We start from the raw sequence: 27253 nt of genomic DNA, 5'->3' as shown, positions 1-27253 counted from the left end.
TTAGAGATACCCACACTAAACCCTCCACCACCCATGCTCCTCAAAAAATCTTCCTTTGATACAAGTGAGAAAACACAGGCCAAACCAATCACCAAGATGAGCTTTGCAAGGTGTGCTGCCCAATTTTATGGTGGCACAAGCTATGGTCATCTGAGAGAAGGGAACCTCAATTGAGAAAATGACTCCATAAGGTTGGGCGGGAGGCAGGCTAGATCATGTTCTTAATTAGTGATTGATGAGGGAGGGCCCAGCCCATTGTGGGGGAAGCCACCCTGGATTGGAGGTCCTAGGTACTACAAGACAACAGGCTACAGAAGTCCTGAGGAGCAAGTCAGAAAGCAGCTCTCCACCATGGCCTCTGCATCAGCTCCTGCCTCCATGTTCCTACCGTGTCTGAGCTCCTGTCCTGACTTCCTTCAGTGGTGACCAATGGTGTGCAAGTGTCAGCCACATAACCCTTTCTTCTCTAAGTTGATCTGGTTATAGTGCTTCATCACTGCCAGAGGAAGCCTGACTGGGGCACTGGACACAGAGCTTCAAGCAAGGTCTAACTAAGTCTAAACGCCCTTAGATCACAGACTGGGAACTCCTTTGCAGGGATTTCGTATGGTTTGAGTTGTTATTTTTTGGAGTTTTGTTATTGTTGATAATGATGGTTTTTGTTTTCTGTCTTAGTACTGGGTGGAGGGGGCTTTCTGTTTTTGTTGTATTTTATAAATAAAGACAATCTATACTGCCAGTGTCTAAATTATTTACTACCTGGCCTTTCAAAGAAGTTTGCTTAAGCAGGCATAGTGCTAGGTACCTCCATCCCAGCTCTTACAAAGCTAAAGATAGCTTGAACCCAAGAATTTGGGGTGAGTCTGGGCAACAAAGTAAGAACTGATCTCAAAAAGGGAAAGAAAAGATAGGAGAGAAAGGAAGGTAAGAGAAAGGCAGGACGAAAGGAGAGAAGTGAGAGGTTTGCTCACCCTGCCTTACAGACCCCAGTAGTACTAGTTAATGAGATCCAATGTTTATTTTCATGAACTGTCAGCACATGGTAGACAGCCCATACAAGACAATCTGCAGTCTTCTGTACACACTGCCAACAGTAGAGCCACATTTAAGCAGCTCCTAGAAAGGAAGGCAAATTCCACACAGGACATGAATATTCGTTCTATGCTTTAAATAGACAACAGCTAAGGATCTCAAAAAGTTTAAGAAAAATCACACAAGTTAAAACCGTATGTTGAACACTGCTACCAAAATGTGAGAACAAATGAAACTTCCAGGTAAAATATGAAAATCTGCATGAGAACAGTTTCATTGATTCATACTTACTCCTTCATTTCTTTGGATGGGGAATTACATGCAGGAAGGAATGCTGCTGGGCTACTTAATTTATCCAGAGTGCACGCTGTTCCTATGGCTCGTACCACTAACCCAGACTCGCCTTCCAGATCAAAACACTGCAAGTACCCGACAACTGCATTTCCTCTCATCTCAAGCACTTTCAAGCCAATCTTTCTCTGTAATTCACCTACAGAAAGAAAGAAACTCACTTTTAACTTCATAAATCTATATTACATACTTTTGTTAAAAAGATTATAGTAGCAATACAAAAACAAAAGTTTAAAAATCATAGATTCTCAGAATTTGATGAGAACTTAAATGGTTAGTTGGTCCAGGTTCCACTTTTAGAGGTAAATAAAATTCTACTGGCAGCAAGTTGAGGCATTTTAAGTAAATGCTCACTCACTCATTCATGTGCCTTATTGGGGGGGAAAACCCAGTTTGGGGTTTGCATTGTATGCTGGCATTCTTTTTTTTAATTTATTTATTTATTAATTAATTAAAGATTTCTGTCTCTTCCCCACTGCCGCCTCCCCTTTCCCTCCCCCTCTCCCAATCAAGTCCCCCTCCCTCGTCAGCCCAAAGAGCAATCAGGGTTCCCTGCCCTGTGGGAAGTCCAAGGACCACCCACCTCCATCCAGGTCTAGTAAGGTGAGCATCCAAACTGCCTAGGCTCCCACAAAACCAATAGGTGCAGTAGGATCAAAACCCAGTGCCATTGTTCTTGGGGTCTCAGTAGTCCTCATTGTCCGCTATGTTCAGCCAGTAAAGAGGAAACTACAACTGCTCAAAGCTCTTCCCAAGATCTGTCCTTTACATCACACCAATCGTAACACAACGTCCTTCTGCTAGTTACGAGAGTGTTTACTGAAAGTAAAGGAACCTGAGTTCAATTTCCAGAGTGTGCCCATATTAAAGAGAAAAGGAGGAGGAAGAGGAAAACTTGGCTTACATTTGTAATTAGAACACTGAGGAAGTAGATTACTGGAGATCAACAAGACAGCCAAACTAGTCTGGTGAGTTCTAGACCAGTTTATGACCCTGGCACTAAAGAAACAATTGTTTTTAAATAAACAGTGATTGAGGAATAACTGACATTGTAAATAGACAGTGTCTGAGGAATAACTGACGTTGTAAATAGACAGTGTCTGAGGAATAACTGAAGTTGTAAATAGACAGTGTCTGAGGAATAACTGAAGTTGGCCTCCACTAATATGCACACACCTCCGTGACCACATGCAAACACACACACACACACACAGTGAACTCACACATCTCATTCAGATCTCCACTTGTTAAAAGTGTTCAATGGGATGGTACCTGGCATAAGAAATCAACAAAATTCACGGTGTTTGTTGTGAAATTTCATGTTCCATGTGGAAGGAAAATGGAAATGCTGGAGGACAATGGTCTGTACCCTGTCACTTGTATTTTAAATAAACGCTGATTGGCCAGTAGTCAGGCAGGAAGTAGAGGTGGGGCAATGAGAACAAGAAAATTCTTGGAGAGGAAAGGTCAGTCTGCAGTCATCACCCAGACACAGAACAACAAGATGTGACTGCCTCGCCAAAAGAGGTACCAAGCCATGTGGCTAACACAGAAAAGAATTATGTTATAAGAATTAATTAGTAAGAAGCCTGAGCTACTGGGCCAATCAGTTTATAATTAATAGAGACCTGGTGTATTTCTTTAGGACTGAACACCTGCAGGACCGGGCGGGACAGAAATCTCAGTCAACATGGAAATTTTAAGACTAAGTCAATCAACAGTAATGCTGCTTTACCAGAATACCTGACATTAAAGAAATAAGTCTCTGTCTGGCTTCATTTGATGCCCTTGGTGTGCGAATACGATCAATCCATTGATATTCCGGGTCTTCGTTGACCACAAGTTCTTCTACAAATCCATGGATTACCACAGCTCTGTAGCACTTTGGAATAGATGTTGCTGTTAAAACAAATTCTTTATTATCCTTCTACTAACCACAAAGCCAAACTTAGGTTTAAATATATATATATATATATATATATATATATATATTTGTTTATATATAAACAAAAGGATAAATAAAAAATAAAAAGTATCTGTGTAGCATTTGTGTTTTAGATACATAATGCAAGAATATCTACTACAGAAGTTCAATGCAATTTTAAGAGCTCTCTCAAACAAACTTTTAAGATCTGTTTTATCTGAAAAGAAATTTCCTGTCATGAGGCATCTCAGTTTTCTCATATAAGAATAGCAAATATATTTATTGGGGCTGGAGAAATGGTTCAGCAGTTAAGAGCACTGACGGATCCAGGTTCAATTCCCAGCACCCACATGGCAGCTCACAACTGTCTGCAACTTCAGTTCCAGAGGATCTGACACCCTCACACCAAAGCACATAAACTAAAACTAAATAAATGATTTTTTAAAAAATGAATAGCAAATATAAACTGTATTTTTAAGATTCAGAGAACAGCTATGGACATTAAATTACTGTTCAACACAGAGTTTAAGAAAAAGTTGAAATATCACAGAGTACCCATATCTGTACTGTTAAAGATAAATTTAAGTTTATAAAAACAAAATCAAAGTTGGCAGTTGATGCCAACATAACAGGCAGAATATTCTTTCCATCTCACACTAGAGCCACTTTCTGAACTGTTGAGGAGCCAACAGAATGCATGGCCATACAACCATCTGTTGCAGCAGTCATAGTACTAATCAATAGATCCACTGAATATGAGGCTCACTTAAATAAATGTATCATTGGACTTACATAAAATCTAGTCAGACTCAAAAGGGGAACATCCACACCAAACTAGACTCTCAAAAAATGTAATCATGCACTGAGGATGACCCACTAACAGAGACTGGCATGAGCTTCAGAGTACAGCCACACACGTCACTGTCCTGGGGCCTCACATGTTCAGGCTGTGTGCTGTGCACACACGTCACTGTGCCAGGGACTCACATGTCCAGGCTGTGTGCTGTGCACACACATCACTGTCCTGGGCCTCACATATCCAGGCTGTGTGCTGTGCACACACATCACTGTCCTGGGTCTCACATATCCAGGCTATGTGCTGTGCACACACATCACTGTCCTGGGCCTCACGTGTCCAGAATGCAGACCGCTCCACAGTGCCACCCACAGTTCTCCCTCACTCAGCATTCTATACCACAGCCAAATGGCTGGGGAATTTTTAACAAAAATGTCTAAGAACTTGTAAAATTTAGACACCATTTACTCTAAAAACCAAATAAACAGTCACAGAGTCACAGTGACTGTTTCTAGAAATTCATCACTTTTCTCTCTGGAAACAAAACCAAACTCTAATCTTTTTTTTTTTTTCATTAATCCATCTGAGTATTAGATTTCCATATTTAAAAATTATTAAATTAAAAATTGTTAAATAAGACAATGCATTTACTTACTGCAAAAGAACTTGACTCCACATGATGACTGTCTAAATCTATTTAAATCATTGAAGAGATCTACTTTGACAACCACATTGATTTCTCCACGGATACCTACAGATTTAAAAAGAAAATCAAGTTTTTAAGTCAAGAAAACAACATACTCTAAACCATGATGCAAACAGATACAGTCACTGAGCCTCGAGTAATGCACTATTAGAATAGTAAGGCTGGCTTTACTCTCTAGATATTCTCACTCCAGGAAGGTCACTTGGTTACACTGGAGCTAAGTGTAACACTGAGAGAACCATCATGCCCACTACTGCCTAACAGCTCATCCCACTTGAGCCCAGACTGCTTGAAAAAAGCCGCATTTTAAATGATGATGGCAGTGGTGGAAAGACTTGCTGAGCTCTAGGAGACGACCCACTAAATACTCACTGTGATCACATCAACCCAGTGAGGTCATTTCTACAGTAGCATCATTCCAATTTACACAGTGCTGGTAACAAGGGCAAGGACAGGGGCAAGAATAAAAAGCCAGTTCTTTATGATAGCAAGGATAGACACCTACTCCATTAAGACTCTGATTTAGCCTAAGTTTTATACATGGGGCTATCAGATCATGTTGCAATAAAAAGGAATGACCTCCCCTTACTGCTAAACATTCATTATATATCTTTAATCGCCTGCCTTGGTGTCTTGTCAACTCAGTGCTGATGAAGGAATTCCTTCTAAGAAAAACCTTTACTAATTTACTGACACAAGAGCTATATCAAACACAGAGCCCATACTAAGTCAATCAGAAACAATCTTTAATGTTAAATGTTGGGAAACTATTTCATGCACAAAGCTATATATTGCCTTTAATCCAGGCCCATAATTAATTACCTCTTTAGCATCACTGACTGACCAGTGAACTCCAGGGATTTGTCTCCACCTCTCGAGTTCTAGGATTGCAGAAGGTGTTATGTCTTTTTTTTTTTTTTTTTTTTTTTTTTTGGTGTTATGTCTTTATATGGGTGCTGGGGATCTGAACTCAGCCGCTTGTTCTTACATAGTAATCACTTTAATGACTGAGCCATTTCCCCACCCACTCCTCTCTTTGAGACAGGGTCTCTCTTTATACCTTGAACTCACTGACTTGGCTAGACAGTCTGTCAGCCGGAGGACCCCTTCTGTTCGTCCTCCCAGTACTGTGTACTGCTTTGTGTAGCTTCTGAGGATCAAACTCTGGTCCTCACGCTTATGCAACAAGCACATTAACAAGTAAGCCATCTCCCTAAGATTTGGAGCACATCTTTATAACTGCAATAGCATTTGATTGTATTTACATCTTGACTATAAAGATAACATATAATAGACACACTGTAGAAAACAGAGGCTGAGGGAAGAAGAGAGGAAATCATTTATAATCCAGAAATGGAATTATCTAAGCATAAATATTATATCACACATTCTACCAAACTTCCTAATGTTATTACACATCAAATTATATTATTTCAATAACTTCGAGACTATCATGTTTTATAACATGAATTCTGCAACTCCTAGTATATCATATTGGTATGTATACCTGTTTGACTGTTTTCTGAAAACCGCATTTTCTTCTGACTGTAAAACAGGGCCTATAATAGGACCTAACCTATTTTAAAATCCCATTTCTCAAATTATTTTATCATTATGAATGTTATCAAATAGTGGGATATAGATAAAGTCACAATGAACTATACACAAATGTCTCTCTTTCCTACAAACATCTCACGTCCTTATTGCTAGGATTCTATCACTGAACTGCCAGGCCAGGGGGAAAAACGCAGCAGAAGAAGCAAGGCTGGGACATTTGTGTCAGTCCTGTGCAGGCACAGTGCTCAAATGAAACTAGATAGTTAGAACAGCAAGCCTCAGGGTTTTCTAGTCATAGAAATCTAAATTATAGAGAATTTCAAGAATTTTTTATGAAGGTTATTAACTATCAATATGTACCATAATAAAATTAAGATTATCAATTTTTTACAAATTAATCATTGCTCTCCTTCCTCATACTAAATGAGCATGAAGTTTTTGTAAACAGGGTGGCAAGCGTGCTCTGTGACATCGTTACAAATCTCTACGCTGCCCTGCTAGTGAGTCTTTCTTCTGCTCCACAGTGTGTCACAACTCCTAAAACACCACATATTTGTGAGAAACTGAATAAAAACAAAGACTGACACAGTCCCTGTGCTGAAACAGCTCTCAGTCACAAAACCCACATCAGCATGTCAGGGACTTCAGGTATTCCTAGACCGACAGGATGGCCTCGGACTCACAACCCTCCTAAGCAGCATATCACATACTGGGATTAAAGGCATGTACCATCATTTCTGGCTAAGAATCCAGCTTTAAACAACAAAAAGACTTTATGAATCTTTCAGGAAACAAATATCAGTATTTATCAGTCTAAAACATGTCTTAAAAATAGAATAACAATACATTATTCTGTATTTTACTTTTTCTTTTCCTTTTTTTAAAAGAATGTTCCACCAGAGCCAAACCTTAACTCTCAAGACATTTATTTCCTGTCAGCAGGCATTTTAACTGTGTTTGGAGAATGTAGATACTTTCAGCAACACTCGGCTACTTGACCAATTTTCAAGGTATCTTTTAGGAATATCTTAAAAAGCATGGTACAGCTGAAAAGGTAAGCAGAGAAGATTTCATTTTCTCCCAGTGCTACTCCTTACCATGGATGGTATCATAAATTGGGAACCACCCTGAGATGACTGTGGCAGCTTCACTATACAGTAAAGGGTCGATGTCAATGTACACCTTGCCGATAGCATCGTTTGCACTATAAGTATCGTGGTCAAGAACGGTGATCTGCAGAGGTTCATCTTGTAAATCTTCATCATCCACCTAAAAGTACACCCTGAAATTAAATCTTACACCTTTGAAATCTTATCACAAAGCTATACAAACCATAAAGGCATGTTAGGGATTTATCCGTAAGGCAGAGGTAGACAGATTAGCATACATGAGTGTGATAACTAGGACCAACAACATAAATAAACAGTAGAGCATCTGCCTAGCATAAGACTACAGAAATTAACACTTCCTCGGGGAAAAAAGACACACACACATACACACTGGAGACAAGCTCTTTCCATGTAGTCATGGCAGTCCTAGAACTCACTAGGCAGACCAGGCTGGCCTCTGAGATCTACCTGCCTCAGCTGCCCCAGTGATGGGATTAAAGATGTGTACCACCAAGCCTGGCTTCTCAGAAATAGATAGGCTCAGTAAAAGACTACATTTCCCAGCCTGTTTTGCAAACAGTAAGTTATAGGCACAGCTAGTACCCAGAGCATGCTAAGGTGAGAAACCTCTTAAAGGGATCCATCTCTTGGAAACTTTGAAGAAAAGCTACTTCAAGGAGGAATCGTCCCTACAACTGAGTCAGTTGGTAGAAAGCTCAGACACAGCCGCACTGCTCGGAAAGTGGTTCTTTTGAGAAAGACAGGCACACCACACATAAAGATCATTAAGAATGGTAACCACTGCCTCCTATGACAACTTCCCAACTGAACATCTTACTGGCTGTAAACTAAAGCACAAGTATGGTAGCTTTTCAACCTGCAGCCTGGTTTCTTTAGCATATGTAGTGGTTTGAATGAGAATGGCCCCCATAGGTTCATGTATTTGGATATTTACTCATCACAAGTGGCATTATTTAAAAGGATTAAGAGGTGTGGCCTTTCTGAAGTAAATGTGTCACTGAGGGTAGGCTTTGAGGTTTCAAAGGCCCATGCCAGGTGCAGTCTCAGTCAGTCAGTCTCTCTCTCTCTGCAGACCCATGCCTGCTCCCATTTAGGCCATGATAAGAAGGACTAAAACTCTGAAACTGTAAGCAAGCCCCCAATTAAATACTTTCTTTAATTAAGCTTGTCTTAATCATGGTGTCTTCTCACAGCAACAGAGGCGCAACCAAGTCAGAAGCTTCTACCAGGAGTGGGGTATTACTGACAGGCCTGACCACGGTGCTTGCTAACAGAATGTAGACTTTGGGATTTTGGATGAAAGCAGTTGAATGTTTTAAGTGGGGTTTAATGAGTGATAGTAGTAGGAGCATGGAAGACACTGGTACTGAGAGTGAAGTCGATTATGATGGTCTGGTGTGGGAGGTGTCAGAGGAGAAGAATGCCAAATGGGATAGCGACGGTTCTTGAGATATTTTGGAGAAGAATGTGGCTGCTTTCTGCCCTTGCCCAAAAAGTCTGCCTGAGATTAAGTTGAAGAATTTGGAAATAATAGCCAAGGAGATTCAAGATAGCCTGGTATTAATTCTGCCATGTGGTTATTAGTGATTATTTGCAGTAAGCTAAGCAAGGAAAAATACAAAATGTACAATTTGGGGCTGGAGAGATGGCTCAGAGGTTAAGAGCACCACCTGCTCTTCCAAAGTCCTGAGTTCAATTCCCAGCAACCACATGGTGGCTCACAACAACTGTAATGAGGTCTGGTGCCCTCTTCTGCCCTGAAGGCATACACACAGAAAGAATATTGTATGCATAATAAATAAATATTTTAAAAAATGTACAATTTGAGGAGAAAGGAAGTGTAATGGAGATAAGCACAGTGTGGAAAGAAAGAAAGAAAGAAAGAAAGAAAGAAAGAAAGAAAGAAAGAAAGAAAGAAAGAAAGAAAGAAAAGCTTGATACTCAATAGAATAAAGGGAGTGATGACCTCAGGGCAAGAGAAGGAAACCATCAAAACAAAACAAAAACAGAAAGCTGATGAAAACGTATTTGAATGAGGAGATCATGTTCCAGCCCCAACAAACAGAAGAACTTGGCAGCTTTCGCCATGTGGTTCTAGTTTAAGAGTCAAGGATACAAGAAAGGTGTTACAGAATCGCCCTCCATGACTAAGAAAAGCTACTGAGGCCAGGCATGTGTCAGAGGTGTCCCTATATGAAGGCTCAGAGAGGCCACTGTGTGAAGTGGTGAAGGTGAATCCTGAATTGCCTTGGAGACCCCAAGATGCCGATGATGCCAGAGTCATGGGATACCTGCCAAGGAGAGTTATAGATCAGGTGTGGAACTAGCCCAAAAGAGAGAAGTGTGTTGCAATCAACAAAGCTGGTTGGCTTGCTTTGACTGAAGCATTTTTTTGTAAAACCCATGCCTCCACTTCCAAGCCTACATATATTTATCCAACACTGTGACCCAGAAGTGAATTTTATCTGGATTTGTCTTTATTGCGTATCTGTAATTATTTACTGCCCAAGAGTGCTTCTTAAACTATTAAGAGCTTCTTAAAAACTTAAGCTGCACCATTGCTAGGGGATTCCTGCTTAGCCCGCCCAGTCCAACATGGCAGAGGTACCAGCTACCTCTGAGAGCCATGCACACTGCCTCATCTCTAAGCACACAGCTGGTCCACATTACCAAGCAAGCCATAGCACATCGCTCACAAACCCCTTTCAAATGCTCAGTCTCCTGAAAGAGCCAGATTGTGCTGGCAGCATGGCCCAGAAAGCCGGCATTTCAAAATGGCAGCGCTACAGCAGAATCAAGAAAACCTCTCTTAAAGGAGCCACAGCGTGCCACCAGTGAGCAAAGCCTACTGGGGGGTAGGGGGGAAATACAGCTAAACTTTGTTTCTTAGTGTCTAGAATTCCTTTGCAAGCCCTCTCAGGTTTTAAGTGGATTTTAGTTGGCCACACTGACGCCACTTTGGTGAAAGGAGGGCCACTTGGCCGCTTGTTCATTTCCCAACCACTCAGTCCCAAAATAATCACACAGAAACTATATTATTTAAATCACTGCTTGGCCCATTATCTCTAACTTCTTACTGGCTAACTCTTACATTATAATTTAGCCCATCTCCATTAATCTGTGCATCACCACAAAGTCATGGCCTACCAGCAAAGTTTCAGCGTGTCTGTCTCTGGCAGCAGCTCCATGGCTTCCCCTGACTCTGCTTCCTTTTTCCCAGCATCCAGTTGAGTTTTCCCCACCTAGCTAAAGTCTGCCCTGCTACAGGTCCAAAGCAGTCTTTTATTAACCAATGGTACTCACAGAATACAGAGGGAAACCCACCTCAGACTTTGTGACACTGACGGGGAGATCCTAACCCTGCCATTGACCAGGAACAAGGCAGTGTGACTTCCTTCCTTCTCAGGTAGGTTCAAAGACTTGCAGCAAAACCAAAGTAAGCTTCAGATCAGCCAACACTCTGCTACCCCTCATTATCTTTCCTTAAAGGATACGGTGGTTACATTTTACCCAGGCTTACACAATGACTAAAACAAAGGCGCAGAAAAGAAGACATAGGAATCATTTTTCTGCACTACATAGGACCACGATGGAGCAATAGAGGAGGGAAAGCAAACTAGTGTGCTTTAAACGAAAGCTTCGTCAATGTTTCATTACCCTGTCCCCAAAATGCACAACACTGGAGTTGGACATGTCAGGAACTGAGACACTGCATTTAAAAATGAATATGTACACAAGGGGAAACGGCTGATACTACCAGGAAATAGCTAGGTACAACATGAAACTAATATTTTTGCAGAGAGCATCCATAAAGAAACTAGAGAGCTAGAAAGACTAACACATAGACAGAACAAGAGAGACTGGATTAAGATAGGGTGGAGAATACTCCAGATAGCCATCAAACACCCATGATGCCTAGAGAGGAGACACAGAACAGGTGGGGAAAGGAGAAGGAGAAAACAAACCTGGATGAGAAGTTGGGAGGCACCTCCACGAAGCCTTAGAAAAGATCTCCAGGTGCAGGTCTGTTCAACCCTGTCACTCAATCCTTCTATCTCAGAACCTGCCACTTAGCCATGCTCTTCTCTTCCAGAACCTTAACTTCTGCCCCTCCAGCATTCCCCCTTGACCCTTTGTTAGCCAACAAACCCCACAGACTCACAACTACTTCCAATAACCCACAGCAATCACAGTCGATGAGAACTAATCCCTAGTCTTGGTATATATCTCACATATAGCCCATTCTACTGGTTTTTTATAGATTGTGTGTGTGTATGCCTGCCTGCGTATGACGTGTGTGTGTGTGTGTGTTTACATATGTGAGTACAAATGTCCACGGAGGCCAAAAGGCAGCACTGATTCCTCAGGAGCTCTCTAGGCAGTTGTGAGCTGCTCATATGAATGCCAAGTATCCAACTCAGTGCATCTGGAAAAGCAGCCAGTGTTCTTAAGCACTAAGCCATCTCTCCAGCCCCAGGTTGACTTGTGAAGGGTGATAAGGCTCTTCAATGGAGATTTAAGTCTCTTAACATACGGTGATTAAACATCTGAATTTCTACATGTCCAAAAAGAAACTAGCCATTTACCTCATACCATTAAAGAAATTAATTGAAAATTAATCAATGACCTATAGGTAAGAGCTAAACCATGAAATTCTTAGAAGAAAAACAGCAAGTGGGTTTTTAATACCAAAAGCATAAACAGCAACATGAATCTACATTACTTAACTGCATAAAAAAAATCTATAAATCAAAAAAATATCAAGAAAGAAAGTAAAACTTACTGAACAGAAGAAGACATCTACAAGTGATATGGGAACAGATTATAGGAAAAGATAATAAAAATAAAACATACAAAGCCCTAAACTCAATCTCTAGCACAAATATACATATATATAAGTGTACACACACACACACAAAGAACTTCTACATTTCAACAATAAAAAAGATCAATAAAAAATTAAAAATAAACTGGGTGTGGTGTTGTACTCTTTAGTCCCAGCACTGGGAAAGCAAAGGCAGTTGGATCTCTGTACGTTCCAGGTCAGCTAAGGTTACACAAAGAAAACTTGTCTAAAGAGAGAAAAATAAAAAAAGCTCTTAGGGCTGAAGAGATGACTCAACGGTTAAGAGCTCTGGTTGTTCTTTGAGAGAACCCAATTTAACTCTCCAAGTCTCTTTGGGCATTCACATACATGGTGCTCATACATATAGTCAAGCAAAATACCTATACACATAAAATAAATAAAGTTTAAAGACAAATGTCTGTGATCCCAGAACACTGAAGATAAAAGCAGAAGAACCAGAAATTCAAGGTCATTCTCAACTGCATGTAAATTCTATCACAAGCAAATTGAAAGAAAGAGGAAGCAGATCAGAAGTCACCAGTATCTAGAAAAAGGGAATAGAAACTATGGCACAAGAATATGTTTCTGTTTAGGATAAGAGAGATGCTTTGGAAATAGTAGCAATGTTTGCAAAACACTGTAAATGCAGCTAGTACTATTGAGGTGTACCTAAAATGAACCTGGGCATGATGGAATGCACCAGCTGTGTAGTACTGAGGCAGAAGGGTCTCAGTTGAAGGCAAGCATGGAAAATATTGCAAGACTTGGCCTCAAAACAAAAAATACAAAACTGGTTAGGACCAGGCAGAGTGTCACGTGCCTATAATCCTAGCACGTGAGAGGAGGATCAGGAAGTCAAGGCCAGCTTTAGAGACATTATAGATACAAGCAGTTAAAAGGACAAGCCTTTGTTTCTAAGTCTATATAATATAATTCTCTTCAAATCTGATAGATGCTAGAGCCCAAAGGAAACTACAGGAGCATAATGCCTATGAGGACTCATGTTTCTCCTGCATTAGCACATATTTTAACTATGATGCAATGCTTTAAAAGTTCAATGCTCCAGCTGGGCGGTGGTGGCACACGACTTTAATCCCAGGATTTAGGAGACAGAGAGGCCAGTCTGCTCTACAGGACAGCCAGGGCAGTTACATAAAGAAATCTTGTCTCAAAAAAAAAAAAAAAAAAAAAAAAAGTCAATTCCCAATGAACAGAACAATGAAAGGAAATAATTCTCAGATATAAAAACTAGTACAGTTAAAGTAGAAAGCCTTTATCATTCTTGGGGAGGGGGGGTAGGATATCCAAACAGGAGACATTCAACAGCTTACCTCAAATTTAAACCATTCCGAGTTCCACTGAGGATTGAGTGACTTGAGGTACACATCTGTCTTAAAGGTCGTATTACCAAACTTTACCTAAAAAGAGAAGAGAAAGAAGGAGAAGAAACTATTCAAATACACGAGTAAGTGCTAGGTTGGAAGTAGTGGCACATGTCTTTAATCCCAGCAGAAGGCAGAGGAGTCAGAGCTCTAAATTCATGGACAAACTAGCTTGAATAGAGAGGTCATCTTTAAAAAAAAAAAAAACTGGAGGAGAGGGCGGTGTTTCGGGGGTTGCAAATGTTAGTAGAAGCTAAGCAAAGTTAGGGTTAACGAAATGAAAAAAAAAAAAAAGACAGACATCCTAAAAAAGAGAAGGTTGATCTGCCCAGGTAAACAAGTAGGATACAAGGCACAACAGATCACCTGCTGGTCTACCTGACAACCCCATAGGAAACAGAAAACATGCATCATGACATCAGCTCTGAGGAAAAAGCTGGTATGTCCACTTGAGAACAGCTAGAACAACACAGCATGTAAAGAAGACATCCTCTTAGCATCTAAACAAGAGAAGCCAGAAACACACCCAATACAAAGACATAGCAGATCCTTCTTTTCTAACTTCCTGACACTTATTTTTACATCCATTACCTGTGCACACAGTGGTCAGTGACAGTGACTGTACTTTATGTCCCTGTCCTCGAGGACAATCAAAGGGGCTGGATGGAGAGACTACCTCAATTCATAGTGATCCTGGTGTGCACAAAATCACAAGGCCCATAACTAAAGAGGGAAGAGAGCAAGTTAAGACCCTGGTATTTGCTCTCCTACCCCCACCCCACCCCCCCAAAAAAAAAGCCAGGACAGCCAGGGCTACACAGAGAACTGTGTCTCAGAAAACAAACAAACTGTCTTCCACAAATGGTTACTGGTGTCAGTGCAACATTATCCCATAAAATTAGCACATTTATAAGGAGAAAAAGCCTAGTGAACAAACATGAATTTTTCTTTTTTCTTTTGATTTTTATTGAGCTCTACATTTTTCTCTGCTCCCCTCCCATTCAACCCTCTCCCATGGTCCCCATGCTCCCAAATGCTCCCAATTTACTCAGGAGATCTTGCCTTTTTCTACTTCCCATGTAGAATATATCCATGTATGTCTGTCTCTCTTAGGGTCCTCATTGTTGTCTAGGTTCTCTGGAACTGCGAATTGTAGGCTGGTTTTCTTCGCTTTATGTTTAAAAACCGCTTATGAGTGAGTACATGTGATAATTGTCTTTTTGTTTCTGGGTTACCTCATTCAAAATGTTTTCTACCTCGATTCATTTGCTTGCAAATTCCAAGATATCATTTTTTTCTGCTGTGTAGTACTCCATTGTGTAAATGTATCACATTTCCCTTATCCATTCTTCCGTCAAGGGGCATTTAGGTTATTTCCAGGTTCTGGCTATAACAAACAATGCTGCTATGAACATAGTTGAGCACATGTCATTGTGGCACGATTGAGCATCCTTTGGATATATACCCAAAAGTGGTATTGCTGGGTCTTGAGGAAGACTTTTCTAATTTTCTGAGAAATCGCCATACTGATATCCAAAGGGGCTGCACCAGTTTGCATTCCCACAGCACTGCAGAAGTGTTTCCTTTACCCCACAACCTCTCCAGTATAAGTTGTCATCAGTGTTGTTGGTCTTGGCCATTCTTACAGGTGTAAGATGAAATCTCAGAGTTGTTTTGATCTGCATTTCTCTGATGACTAAGGAGAGCATTTCCTTAAGTGTCTCAGACATTTTGGATTCCTCTGTTGAGAGCTCTGTTTAGGTCTGTACTCTGTTGGGGGAAGGGCCACTTGTTCGTCCTGGCTGTCCAGAACTGAAACAATCACACAGAAACCATATTCATTAAAACACTGCTTGACCCATTAGCTCTAGCTTATTATTGGCTAACTCTTATATTAATTTAGCCCATTTCTGTTAATCTGTATGTCACCACATTGCAGTGTCTGACCAGCTAAAGTCCTGGCATCTCTGACTCCGCCCTTCTTCCTCCCAGCATTTAGTCCCTTCTTCCCCCAAGCTCTGCCCTATCAGCAGGCCAAGGCAGGTTCTTTATTCATTAATGGTAATCACAGCACAGAGGGGGCTCCCACATCAGTACTCCATTTTTCATTGGATTATCTGTTCTTTTGATGATCAATTTCTTGAGTTTTTTGTATATTTTGGAGATCAGACCTCTGTCTGATGTGCAGTTGGTGAAGATTTTTTCCCATTCCGTAGGTTGTTGTTTTGTCTTGTTGACCGAACAAATATAAATTTTAAAAGTTGACACCTACAACCACATCCTAAAAGAACTGACTAATAATAATACCTAAAAAAGCACAAGGTCTAATGATGTGGGGGTGTCATATATCAATCTGTTGATTTCATTGGTTAATTAATAAAGAAACGGCTTGGCCTGATAGGTTAGAACATAGGTGGGTGGAGTAAACAGAACAGAATGCTGGGAAGAAGAGAAATTAGGCAGACGCCATGCTGCTCCTCTCCAGGGCAGACGGGATGAAGCTCTGACCCCAGATGGACGTAGGCTAGAATCTTCCTGTTAAGTTACCACCTCGTGGTGCTACACACATTAATAGAAATGGGCCAAGCAGTGTTTATATGAATACAGTTTGTGTGTTGTTATTTTGGGTATAAAGCTAGCCGGTGGCTGGGAGCTGGGAGGCAGGAAGTGACCCGCAGCTCCTACTACAGTCTAACAACTGGCATTGTAATACACCCCTAAGGAAATGCTTTAAAAAAGCATTAATATATCAAGTTATAAGATTTTTTTAATTCTTATTTACAGCTATAAAGAGGCAACTTCTAATTAACAATAGGTAATGAGATACCCTTTAAAAGCAGAAACAGTTCACCTGACAGTTTTTAATATTGGTTAAAGCATTCAAATGTTTTTAACTAATGGAAGGCATTTACAAACAATATGTAGAAAACACACAGCCCATGGCTTCTACTTGGGACTGGGATTGCAGGTGGTAGCCACTGCCAGCTCTAACTGCACTTTCAGCTTTTGTTTCTGTCCCCCGTTTATGTAGGCCTGGTCTAATCATAGCACCATGGTATTCAAAGAAATGTGCTTTTAAGTATTTTAGACAAATTGTTGTTTATTTTACCTAAAACTTCTATGTTTGAAGTCAAAGGTTTGCTAGAATTATATATCCACTCAAATATCAAATATATTTAAGGATTCTGGCAAAGAGAGCACACAATATTTTAACTTCTCAGCCCTCTTTTCTCCACAGCAGTAGCTGTGTTGATATTCTATCTTTTGTCAATTGCCCACTCAACACAACTTAAAAATCTACAATATCCACACTTCCATTTACAAACAAAGACAAAAGTTAGACCATATGTGGTTATTGTGTGAGCCCCTTCTAGTGAAAAGCACAATTCCTCAAAGGAGATTTTATTATGTGGCAATTAAATGAACATCTTACAACTGCCTTTAGAGCAGCAGGGATTTTCACTCTGAGGCCTACAGTGAAGTAGAGCGATTTCTACTGAAGCCACTCATCTGTTCAAATCTGCCTTTCCTCTAAAAACGAGAGGTACAGGGTCATTTCATGATTACATATGACCCATGAAAACACCTGGTATGATGGAAAATAAACACTATTTATTTATTTATTTTCTTCTCCTTGCTCCTTCAGACTCTTGGATGAACACAAAATGACAGTACGGTTTAGCCAATCTGTACCATGAACATTAATATGAAGATCTATTTATTAAAACTTCCTTTGTAAAAAACAATAACAAACCCCCTTGTCTTACTCCTCCTAGAGATTCCACAGAAAGACATTTCTGGATTTGCCTGCAGTGGCGTTAGACAGAGGGTCTTGCACACTTCACCCCCGAGCAACATCACTGCTCAAGAGTAGCAACTCCTTCAGCCAGAAAAACTTGGACCAAATCTGGTTAGTTCACAGAATCACTAAAATCTTCAGGTCAGTAGGAAAAAATGAATTGCAAGCCTGACTACCTGAGCTTCATTCCCAGAACCGAGGGTGAGAGAAAAGAGATCCTTGACCTCCCCATGTGCACCATGCACGTGTACAACACACAAACACACACTATATCTTTTTGATTACATGTTGCATGAATTTTACAATGAAATGTAAAAATGTAATTGTCTTTACAGGTAATGCCTCTTAAATACAGGTCTACTTTTTACAGTTTAACATCAGTTTCCGCATTAACTACACCGACAGGGTCTATGATCTAGTTTATATTTATGTGGTGGCACAATTCAAAGCTGGTTGTAATATTTTTAAATCTTAATTTACATTTTAATATGAACAAAGAATTTTATTTTTTTAACCTTTCTTCTCCTAATTCAAGAGCAATTACCAGTAACTATTTCTATAATTTTTATATAGCATTAACTTTTAAACATTTTTATCAATTTATATAAGATTTGTATAAATTGCAGTAATAAATACAGCTGATAAAACCTATGTGGAAGTAAATATTAGTGCCTCCTAAAGTATAAGACAAGTGGTGGGAGATCCAGGCACACTGGAGCCCTAGTTGGCAGCTCAGCGGGTCAGCAGGAACTAGCAGAGAGCAAGCAAGCGGAGAGCACTGCTAAACAGACTTTGTGCACTAACTTCAAGACTGCTTAGCAATCTGAACTCCTTTTGCCAAGCAGGATTTATTTCCCTATCTCTTCAACACCGACTCTTTTTTCAATTACGTATGTTCTATACCTGGCTTCGCCTTCACCAAGGTTGTCCTATTCACTGAAAAAATACTTTTCTATGCACCTATGGACATTCACCTGTCCTCCAGAAGCACATCAAATACTTTCTGTGCACCTATGGACATTCACCTGTCCTCCAGAAGCACATCAAATACTTTCTGTGCACCTATGGACATTCACCTGTCCTCCAGAAGCACAGCAAAGGTTCTCATAGCTCGCCAAGTGTGACAGTGCACATCGACAGCCTAACACTGGCAAGGCAGGAAGGCATGAAGGAGGTGGGTTTCTCATTAGGAGCTAGACACCTAGGTTCCGTTACCTCCCTTCCTTATGAGCCCATCTTGCTTACAGCCTACATCGCATAACTTATCCCTTTAACTGTAATCCTTATCCTCCTTCTCCTGCTCTGATTTTCTCCTGCTGCTGGATTATTCCTATTAGACAAATATGTCCTAGAATCTCATTTCCTTAATTGCTAAAAGCTATCCACACCTTAAGGACCACAGATTACTCTCCTCTCTTCAAAGTCATCTTTCTTGCAAAAGCTGCCAATTTGTGCTACTTTCTCACTCCAAGCATCCTAATTCTCAGGAAGTCCTTAGACTGTGAGCTTCAACTTCACAAGTAAGATCAGTAACGATTTCCACACTGACCAATCTAAACATTTCCATGTTTTCTTTATTGCTTCCAGGTGTTAACACTTGAGGGTTGGGCTGCAAAGAAGGTTCCGGGATTAGGAGTATCAGCTGCTCTTGCAGAGGACCTGGGTTTGATTCCCAGTACCTACATGGCAACTCAAAGCTGTCTCAAACTCCAGTTCCAGAGGACTGACGCTCTCTTCTGACCTCCTTGGACACCAGTCATGCATGTGGTGCACATATATACATGCAGGCAAAACACTCGTACATATAAAATAAAATAATTATTTTTTAAAACTGAAGGTTTCCTCTTTCTAGAAACTTCTCCAACCTAAAACATCACTCATTATTTTCCTTATTTTTTCCCACACTCGTTAACAGTTCCCTTCCCCTTATCCTCCTACTCATAGGACTTGTTTTTTTGAGACAGCCTCACTATATAGCTCTGGCTGACATGGAACTCCCTATGTAGACCCTGCTGGCCATAAACTCAGAGATCCACCTGGTTCTGCTTCTGGGGGAAAGACATGCACCACCACACCAGTCTTTCAAATGGCCCCATCTTCAATGTAAAGTTTTTCCAAGGGCAGATACATCCCACTTGGTTAGAGGACAGGGCCAGCCCCTAAGTGGTGGTCAGAGACTTATTTATGTGCATGTATATGTTTGTGTGTGCACAGGCACCTATGAAGGTCAGAGGACAACTTCAGGAAGTCATTTCTCTCCCTCCACCATACAGGTTTGCAGACTGGACTCAGCTGCAGGCACCACTACCTGCTGAACCATCCACCTCACTAGCCCAAGTCTGGGAAAGTTTTAGCCTTGTTCAGGGAAATCCGAGACAGTACATAAGAAGAAACACTGGGTTGTCCAGCAATGAAAGACTCCCCGCAGTGATTTCTCCCTTGTTATGGTTGCTGAATAACCCAATAGTCAAGTCACAAGACTAACAATCCAAAGCAAGGCAGCATAAGCCTGTAAACCCAGCACTTGGAGATCTGGAGACTGAGCCAGCCTGGGCTACATAGTAAGACCTTGTCTCAAAGGAAATCTACCTAGACCCTAAGTTAGTTTTATAGATCAAAGTTTTGTGGGAAGGTTTTGGGTTTTTTTTTAAATTTTTACTTATATGCATGGGTGTTTTGTCTGCATGGATGTCTGTGTACCATATGCATGTCTGGTGTCTGTGGGGGTCGGAGAGGATATCAGATTCTCTGGAAGTGCAGTTAGGCCATAGTGAATGGCCATATGTGTGCTGGGAAATGAACCAGGGTCCTCTGAAAGATGACTGAGTGATATTAACCGCTGTGCCATCTCTCCAGCCCCTACAACTGTCTATGTGATATTTTTATTCATGTGATTTTATCCACAACAGACACTCCCAGATCAATTTTCTCACCATCTAGAACACTATTTAATTATATTGCATACAAATTACCTCTACCTACCAAAAGGTGCAGGCTATAACCAAAGAAATTCTTGCTGCATTTATCACTATATCACTGGCGCCCACTACAGTGTCTGATATCCACCAGAGCTCAATAACTAGCCAATGACTCAGTCTGATTAGTTCCCATCTCCTCCTCCTCCTACATTTATAAGCAAGTACTTCAATACTGAAATAACACACACAAACAAAACCCTGTCACACTGTTTGAGCCCGGTGCTCATTTTATTATAAGCACAGATAAACTATATTTTCTATTAGTATGTCTAAAGACAGACTTCAAAATATGTGATACAGGGTCAGCTACATAGCTCAGCAGGGAAAGGCCTTGTCACACAGCCTAACAACCTGAATGTGATCCCTGAAACCAACAGGAGACAACCAATTTCCAAAAACTGTTCTCTGACCTCTATACTCAGGCTGTAGCGTGTGCACACCAATACAAACACATACACACCATATACACGAACAATAGTTTAAAAAGGCCAAGTGTGATGATGCACGCCTTTAACCCCAGCACTCAGGAGGCAGAGGCAGGTGAATCCCAGAGTTCCAAGCCAGTATTCTACAGTGTGAGTTCCAGGACAGCCAGGCTACACAAAGAAATCTTGCCTCAAAAATAAACGAACAAACAAACAAAAGCAAAATACATTTTATTAAAAGGGGTGTGGGTAACATGGACTGAAGTACTTTTAATCCACAGCTTAAGCAAGAAAATAATAAAGAGTGCTTGATCTCCCAGCATGGAGCAATGCTGGCCTCACTCCTAACTCACTCTGCCCTTTTGACTGTCACAGCCACAAATCCAGTTTCCTCTTTGATAAATGCTGTTAAAAGACATCTCAAGCCTACCGTGCCCAGAAGGACTGTCTCCTCACTCCATCTATATCCCCCTGCAGAGTTCCAGAAAACAGCCTGGCTACTCCAGAAAGCAAGGAATTGCCTTACTTCTCCTTTGCTTGGCCCCTGGCTCCAAACTACCAACAAACACTCTAATCTACTTCCAAAATAGATCTGAAATTCATTCACTTCTTTCCATTACCAAATCCACCCTGTGGGCCTGTGATGTGAACTACAGTAAACTCTCCATTGCATACAACACACTGCAAATAAAGTGCCATTTAGTAAGTTTCCCACTGACTTGACAAAACTCAAATCTTAACCACGCCCGTGTACCTTCAGCCACTTGACACCCCCCATGTGCCACACACGCTCTCCCTTTTTTCACTAAGATGTCTGCCTACTCCTTCATTCCCACAACACGCCAGTCTCCCACAGCTTCTTCTGCCTCCTCACCCTGCTACACACACAAACCGCAGTCTCAGAGCTGAGGCTTCCATCCGACAGGTGTCTCCTGGCTGGCTCTGTGACTCCGCTGGAACTGACGCCCTCACCACCCTCTGCTGTACTCTCCTGCGGCACTTCAACAAGCTTCCCTAACTTGTACTACAAGCTTAGTAAGTTCTTTATTTTTAAATGTCTGTCTTAGTCACCAACATAAAAGTTCCTTAAAATCAGAAATCAAATCCTTCGTCGAGATCATCATACATAATCAGCTAGACCCAAAATAGCACAGGCCTGGCCAACGACAATCAGACTCCAGCTACTCAGAGGACTGAGGGAGAAAGCGTTTATTTTTATGTTTAATTTTTTATTAATTTTTGAAATAGGATCTCAATGTGTATCCCTAGCTGGCCTTGGAACTGTGTAGACTACACTGACCTCAAAGGTAAGAGATCCACCTACCTCTGCGTCCAGGGCATGAGCATTATTAAGTCCTGGCTTGAGACAGGACTTTAATGTCAAGGTAAGCCTGGATAATTTAATGAAACTCTGAGTAAAATAAGTATTATACCCGTTCAGGCCATCCTGTGGGTAACCTAATTTAAAAAAAAAAAATCTTTCTGCTGAAAACCCTCCCCTGGTTTACGCTCAGTACACACATTCTCCTCCAAGGGTGGGTACCTTACACTAAAATGGCGTCCTTAACAAGCCATGTACCACCTTCTGTGCCTTTGCTGTTTCTTTTGCCTGAAAACATTCTGGGTGTTCCTCAATGCTCGGCTCAACAGTCAGTCACTCCCTTAGGAACTCTTCTCTACCTCTCTACGTCTGCTACAGAGTAAGTTCCCTCATGCAAATGTAACATTCACCATCCTGCCTGGAGACAGAACAGCAGAGTAGAGAAGACTGCCCCTAGGCTGTGGAGATTAACAAGGTCAGTAATACCAGGGCCCTTATCACCACCCCTAGGCCTCAGCTGCCTAACCCTATAATACGGGGTAACACTTCTAGCACTTAGAACTAGAACACTTAGTTCTAAGAACTAAGAACTTAAAAGTACATAGCACAAATGTGACAATAATGAACCTGATACATGTTAGCTATTAGTTATTAATATCAGCTATGCGGGTCATTCGGCCTAATACTAACTTCAGTTATCTCTACATCTGTGAGCATCTGACCCAAGAGCAAATGGACTTTCTTCAATGAAAATGAAATTGAGCTTAACAACTGCCATAAAAAAAAGAGGTGTACTGAAGCTAATTAGGTTCTAGAACCTTTAAGAATATTTTATATTGAGACGTATACTGCCATATACCTTTGAACCCTAAACATTAATAGCTCAAATGATTATTGCTCTATGGTCTGCCTCATCACGACAACTTTTATTATAATCTCTCCTTGGCTTCTTTCAGGTTCTGCTCATTAATTTCCAGGCCGTAGGCTCACGCTAATTTGCATGACTTTTAAACTAATCATTGGGTTTAAAAAGCAATTTTGCAATTGAAATCCATGGCACTTAACTGACTTCCTACCTCAAGGCAATAAATTACCCTGAGACAGCTCACCTCCCAACCAGTCGACACAAGAGCAGATAAAAGTGCCACTGTTGTGTGACTCGCAAGGCTGATTCAGACAGTGTTGGGGAAAGGGCTGGGTGTCGCCGCACCGTAGGACTGCGGCTGTGTCCTTAGGGTTGGCTGCGTGGACACGCTGCAGCCATGGCTCTTAACCTCCGACTCATAAACGAGGTCTTGCGAGCGAACGAGCAAACGTCTCCGCGGCCACGCCTCGGACTGGCAGGTGGCCGGGAGGCGCTCTGACCCCAGGGTCGTGTCCCGGGCCACATCCCACGGGCTGGGGACGGGTGGGCATCCCCTCCACGGAGCCGGGGACGGCGGGCAGGGCAGGCTCGGTGCCCCGCGCTCTCGGGGGACAGGACCAGGCACCAACCTCCACGAAGGCATCCGTCAGGTCACTGGCACGGTCCATCACCGGCAAATGGCGACCGGCCACGATTTTCACCTTCAGCTTCCCCGGCATCGCCGCGGCTCCGGCCTCTCCTAGGATTCCTGCAGAAACAAACAAGCGCGTCTGCGCCGAGCCAGCGCCGGGAGCGGTGGGGGGTTGGGGGGGGTGACGGGAGCGCGCCGGGGGGGAGCGACGGGAGCGCGCGCCAACTGACAGCGGCGGGCGCGCGCGCCGCACTCACGCTCTGAGAAGGAACCGAGTCGTCCCGCGCGGGCGCCGAGGTCTCATTCCGGAGGAGCACCCGGAGGAACGGCGCCGGCCAGCCGTGCTGCCTTGGCCCCGGCGTGCTGCCTTCAGCCGCCAAGTCCGGTCGGCATCCCGCGGAGCCGGCGCCGCGCCTCCCCGCCTTTCTCCTCCCACCCTGCCAAAAATGGCGGCCGGCGGGGCGGGGCGGGGCGGGGGCGATCGATGACTCGGTTTTCTGCCCCTTCTGCGGGGCCGATTTGAATTCGCCGGGGCCCGAGGAGAGGGCGGGGCTGATCTGGGGAGCAGGTAAACCGGCCGAGCCCTGCATCATCCACCCAGCCTCCGTTTGGGTGGGTGTGCGACGCTTGCCGCCAAAGCCAGCGCTTTGGGATCTGGCGTTGGTGACTACCACGCCGCGCTTTGCACGCTACGGGACAGACTGCTGCAGCCGAACCTGCTAGAGGAATCTGCTGTTAGTGTTTCCTATGACGGCCACCAGGAAGGGCTGCAAGTGCGCGTGGTGGTTTTCTGTGAATCTTCAGTTTAAAACCGTGGGTTGGGGCACACCTGTCAACCCAGAGCTTGGAAGGCTAAAGCAGGAGGATTACTTCGAGTTCTTAGCCAGCCTGGGCGACTGGAGAAAAAAAAAAAAAAAGGCACGCCTTTAGTTCCACCACCAATTGGGAGGCAGAGGCAGGCGGATCTATCAGTTCGATGCCAGCCTGGTCTATGATCTACAGCGCGAGTTCCAGGCGCCAAGGCAACATGAAGAAACCCTGTCTCGAAAAACCAAGAAAAAGATTACACACACACACACACACACACACACACACACACACACACGCTTCTCAGATAGTGAATAAGTATTTCCTGAAAGACTTGTTTCAGTCATAGGCTTTTGTACCTTGTCCTGGGACACAGATATCACTTAGACTCGAATCGAAGAGCCTTCCTTATTTACCTTAGTATGAATTTTGTTTGTTGAGACAAAGTCTTTCCTGTGGTATATAATCCTGATTGACCTCTTCTTTGGTATGCAGCCCAGGCTGGCTTTGAACTCGTGGCAGTCTTCCTGCGGCATTGTCCCAGGTGCTGGGATGATGGTCTTGCCCAGGCATACCCAGCAATCTAATTATTACGCATTTACAAGCATAAAGGGGAGGCCTACAGGGCTGGCTAAAAGTCTGCAGGTGATGAGCCTGGAAGAGTTAACGTAGTAGAAGAAATGAGCCCGATTAGCACTGACCTCACAAAAGTGGAGGATTCTACACCGCTTCAGACTATCAGAAAAAGATTGCGGTTGAGGTACACACACAGGATGGAACGAGATCACTCCATTCCATGTGGCAAAACCCAGCATTCCCAATGTACTCCATAGCAAATACCAAAAATCAACATTTAAAATGCCAGTGGGAAAATTATAGCACTGAATTTATTAGGAATGGAAAATTCCTAAATGAAGATATCAGCATGATCGTTTTAACTTCAAAAATACTAAAACAGGATAGAAAAATTGCTCCAAGCACTAATGAACCAGAAACATCTTTTCAGAAAAAGTCCTCCTGGAGAAGGAATTTGCCCATGAGGGATGCTGAATTCTTCCAAAGAAAAAGAAAACAGCATGCTCAAAAGAAAGAAAAAATTCTAAAAGATACATTGTTGCAGAATTTTGGCCTAGAGAGCATCAATCCATTAGAATATAACAAAAAAGAACACAATCTCACATAATTACCTTGGAACCACTGATTGCTTTTTTTCTCAACACTGGCTTTTTTTTTTTTAATGTTTTTGCCAAACTCCAAGGTCCACCATGTGCAAGAACCAGGGTTCTTTATATTGTTGTTTCCCTTCATCTAACCAGCATTTGATGAAATCTATGTGTGAGATTGCTCTTACAGAATCTTCTCAACTGTTTCTTCCTGTGTGTCCTTTTCCCTTCCAGTTTGGTGAGATTTGGCTTTCTGCTCTAGAACCTTTTGGTCATTTTTTTGTCCAGTTTTAAGTCTGATGACAAACACCTTGATGGGGTAAATTCCCACGTGGACATTCATACCATTGGTCTTTTCTGTTGTCCTTATTCATTGTGGATGACATTTCGCACAAACCTGCACTGCTTTGCCAACTAGCTGACCTTTTTCAGTGTCCTCACACAACCTGAACTTCATCCTTTGTGTACACAGAGATCAAACCTCTGTCTCAGATCTTTGGGAAAGGTGTACTTACATTGAAATCCCTTTTGCCTTGCTCAGGTTAGGAAGATCTAAGAATGGTGGCACATGTCTTTAATCCCAGCGCCGGGGAGGCAAGAAAAAGCAGATCTCTGAGAGTCCAAAGCCAGCCTGGTCTACATAGTGAGCTCCAGGCCTGTCAAAACTACATAGTGAGACATTGTCTGTCCTGCCTCCAGCTCCCTCCCCACAAGAAAAAAAATTCACAAATGTCCTTCAGTTTGACAGATGCCCGCCAGCAATGGTGGTCAAAGACAAGAGCCTTTTTATTGTTCGGATGGAACGATTGAGATGGCTTTTCTAATGGAAAGATATTGCCTTGTTACCAGTTCCCTTTTGAAAATGCAAAAGCAAAGGAGGATTGCTGAGACTTCAGGGCCAACCTGAGCTACAGAGTGAGACCATCTCAGAAAGAGGGGGACGAAAGACTCCCGGGGAATGTAGCTCAGTGGCCAAGCACTTGCCTAGCACCACAGGGGCTTTGGGTTCAAGCCACAGAACCACAAACAACAACAAATCAAAAAGATGTACAGGAAAGTACAAGAAAAATGAAGTTTAGCAATAGTTTTTAATGGGGCATAATTCACAGAATTCAAGATGTTGTGATGAAGAAACTATTTGCAAATGACTCAATTAGAGGTTAGCAGGCCCAGCCTCCTAATTAGAGGACCGCAAAGCCCTTGTGCATACCTGCTGCCCGAGGCATCATCAACAGGAGATTATAATTAAGATGCTTCCTGGAGACTTTCAGTGGAATCAAGCCTGGGTTCAGCTTAACCGGTTCCTAGTAATTGTGGTCGTTTGTTTTAATTAATGCTGGGAATGGTGCTTACTTTCCTGACAAATAAATCATGAGATGACCTCTGATTAGCAGCTTCAGCTTCATAGGCTGCCCTGCTTTTGCAGATTAGTTTTTAAACGCAAGCTGGTGTGTATCCTGAGTGTTTCCTGTGCGTTAGACACCAGGTTCAGAACTTAACAGCTTTGAAGTTTCACTGAAATCCTGTAAGAATTGTCAGA

At 42.2% G+C, this 27253-nt stretch overlaps 1 protein-coding gene across 5 annotated transcripts in view; it reads right to left on the bottom strand.

The window, feature by feature from the left end:
* C2cd5 (C2 calcium dependent domain containing 5) overlaps nt 1–24184 on the bottom strand; it is a 92351-nt gene extending 68167 nt beyond the window's left edge. For 3 of the 5 annotated variants that reach the window (XM_050135254.1, XM_050135247.1, XM_050135248.1), the window contains exons 1-7: nt 24001–24184; nt 23742–23860; nt 13674–13760; nt 7464–7635; nt 4759–4854; nt 3127–3282; nt 1324–1522 (exon numbers count right to left, since the gene is read on the bottom strand). In XM_050135254.1, the coding sequence (XP_049991211.1) occupies nt 1324–1522; nt 3127–3282; nt 4759–4854; nt 7464–7635; nt 13674–13760; nt 23742–23831 (800 nt within the window). In that variant the 5' untranslated portion in view covers nt 23832–23860; nt 24001–24184. The remainder of the gene's footprint in view (nt 1–1323; nt 1523–3126; nt 3283–4758; nt 4855–7463; nt 7636–13673; nt 13761–23741; nt 23861–24000) is intronic. The other 2 variants (XM_050135250.1, XM_050135251.1) reach the window with 1 other exon arrangement.
* Nucleotides 24185–27253: the final 3069 nt, after the last annotated feature.

The sequence above is a fragment of the Alexandromys fortis genome, unplaced genomic scaffold (assembly GCF_014885135.2).
Source record: "Alexandromys fortis isolate MF-2015 unplaced genomic scaffold, M_Fortis_MF-2015_v1.1 scaffold_21, whole genome shotgun sequence".
NCBI classification, from domain to species: domain Eukaryota; kingdom Metazoa; phylum Chordata; class Mammalia; order Rodentia; family Cricetidae; genus Alexandromys; species Alexandromys fortis.
This window is presented reverse-complemented; position numbering and strand designations above follow the sequence as displayed.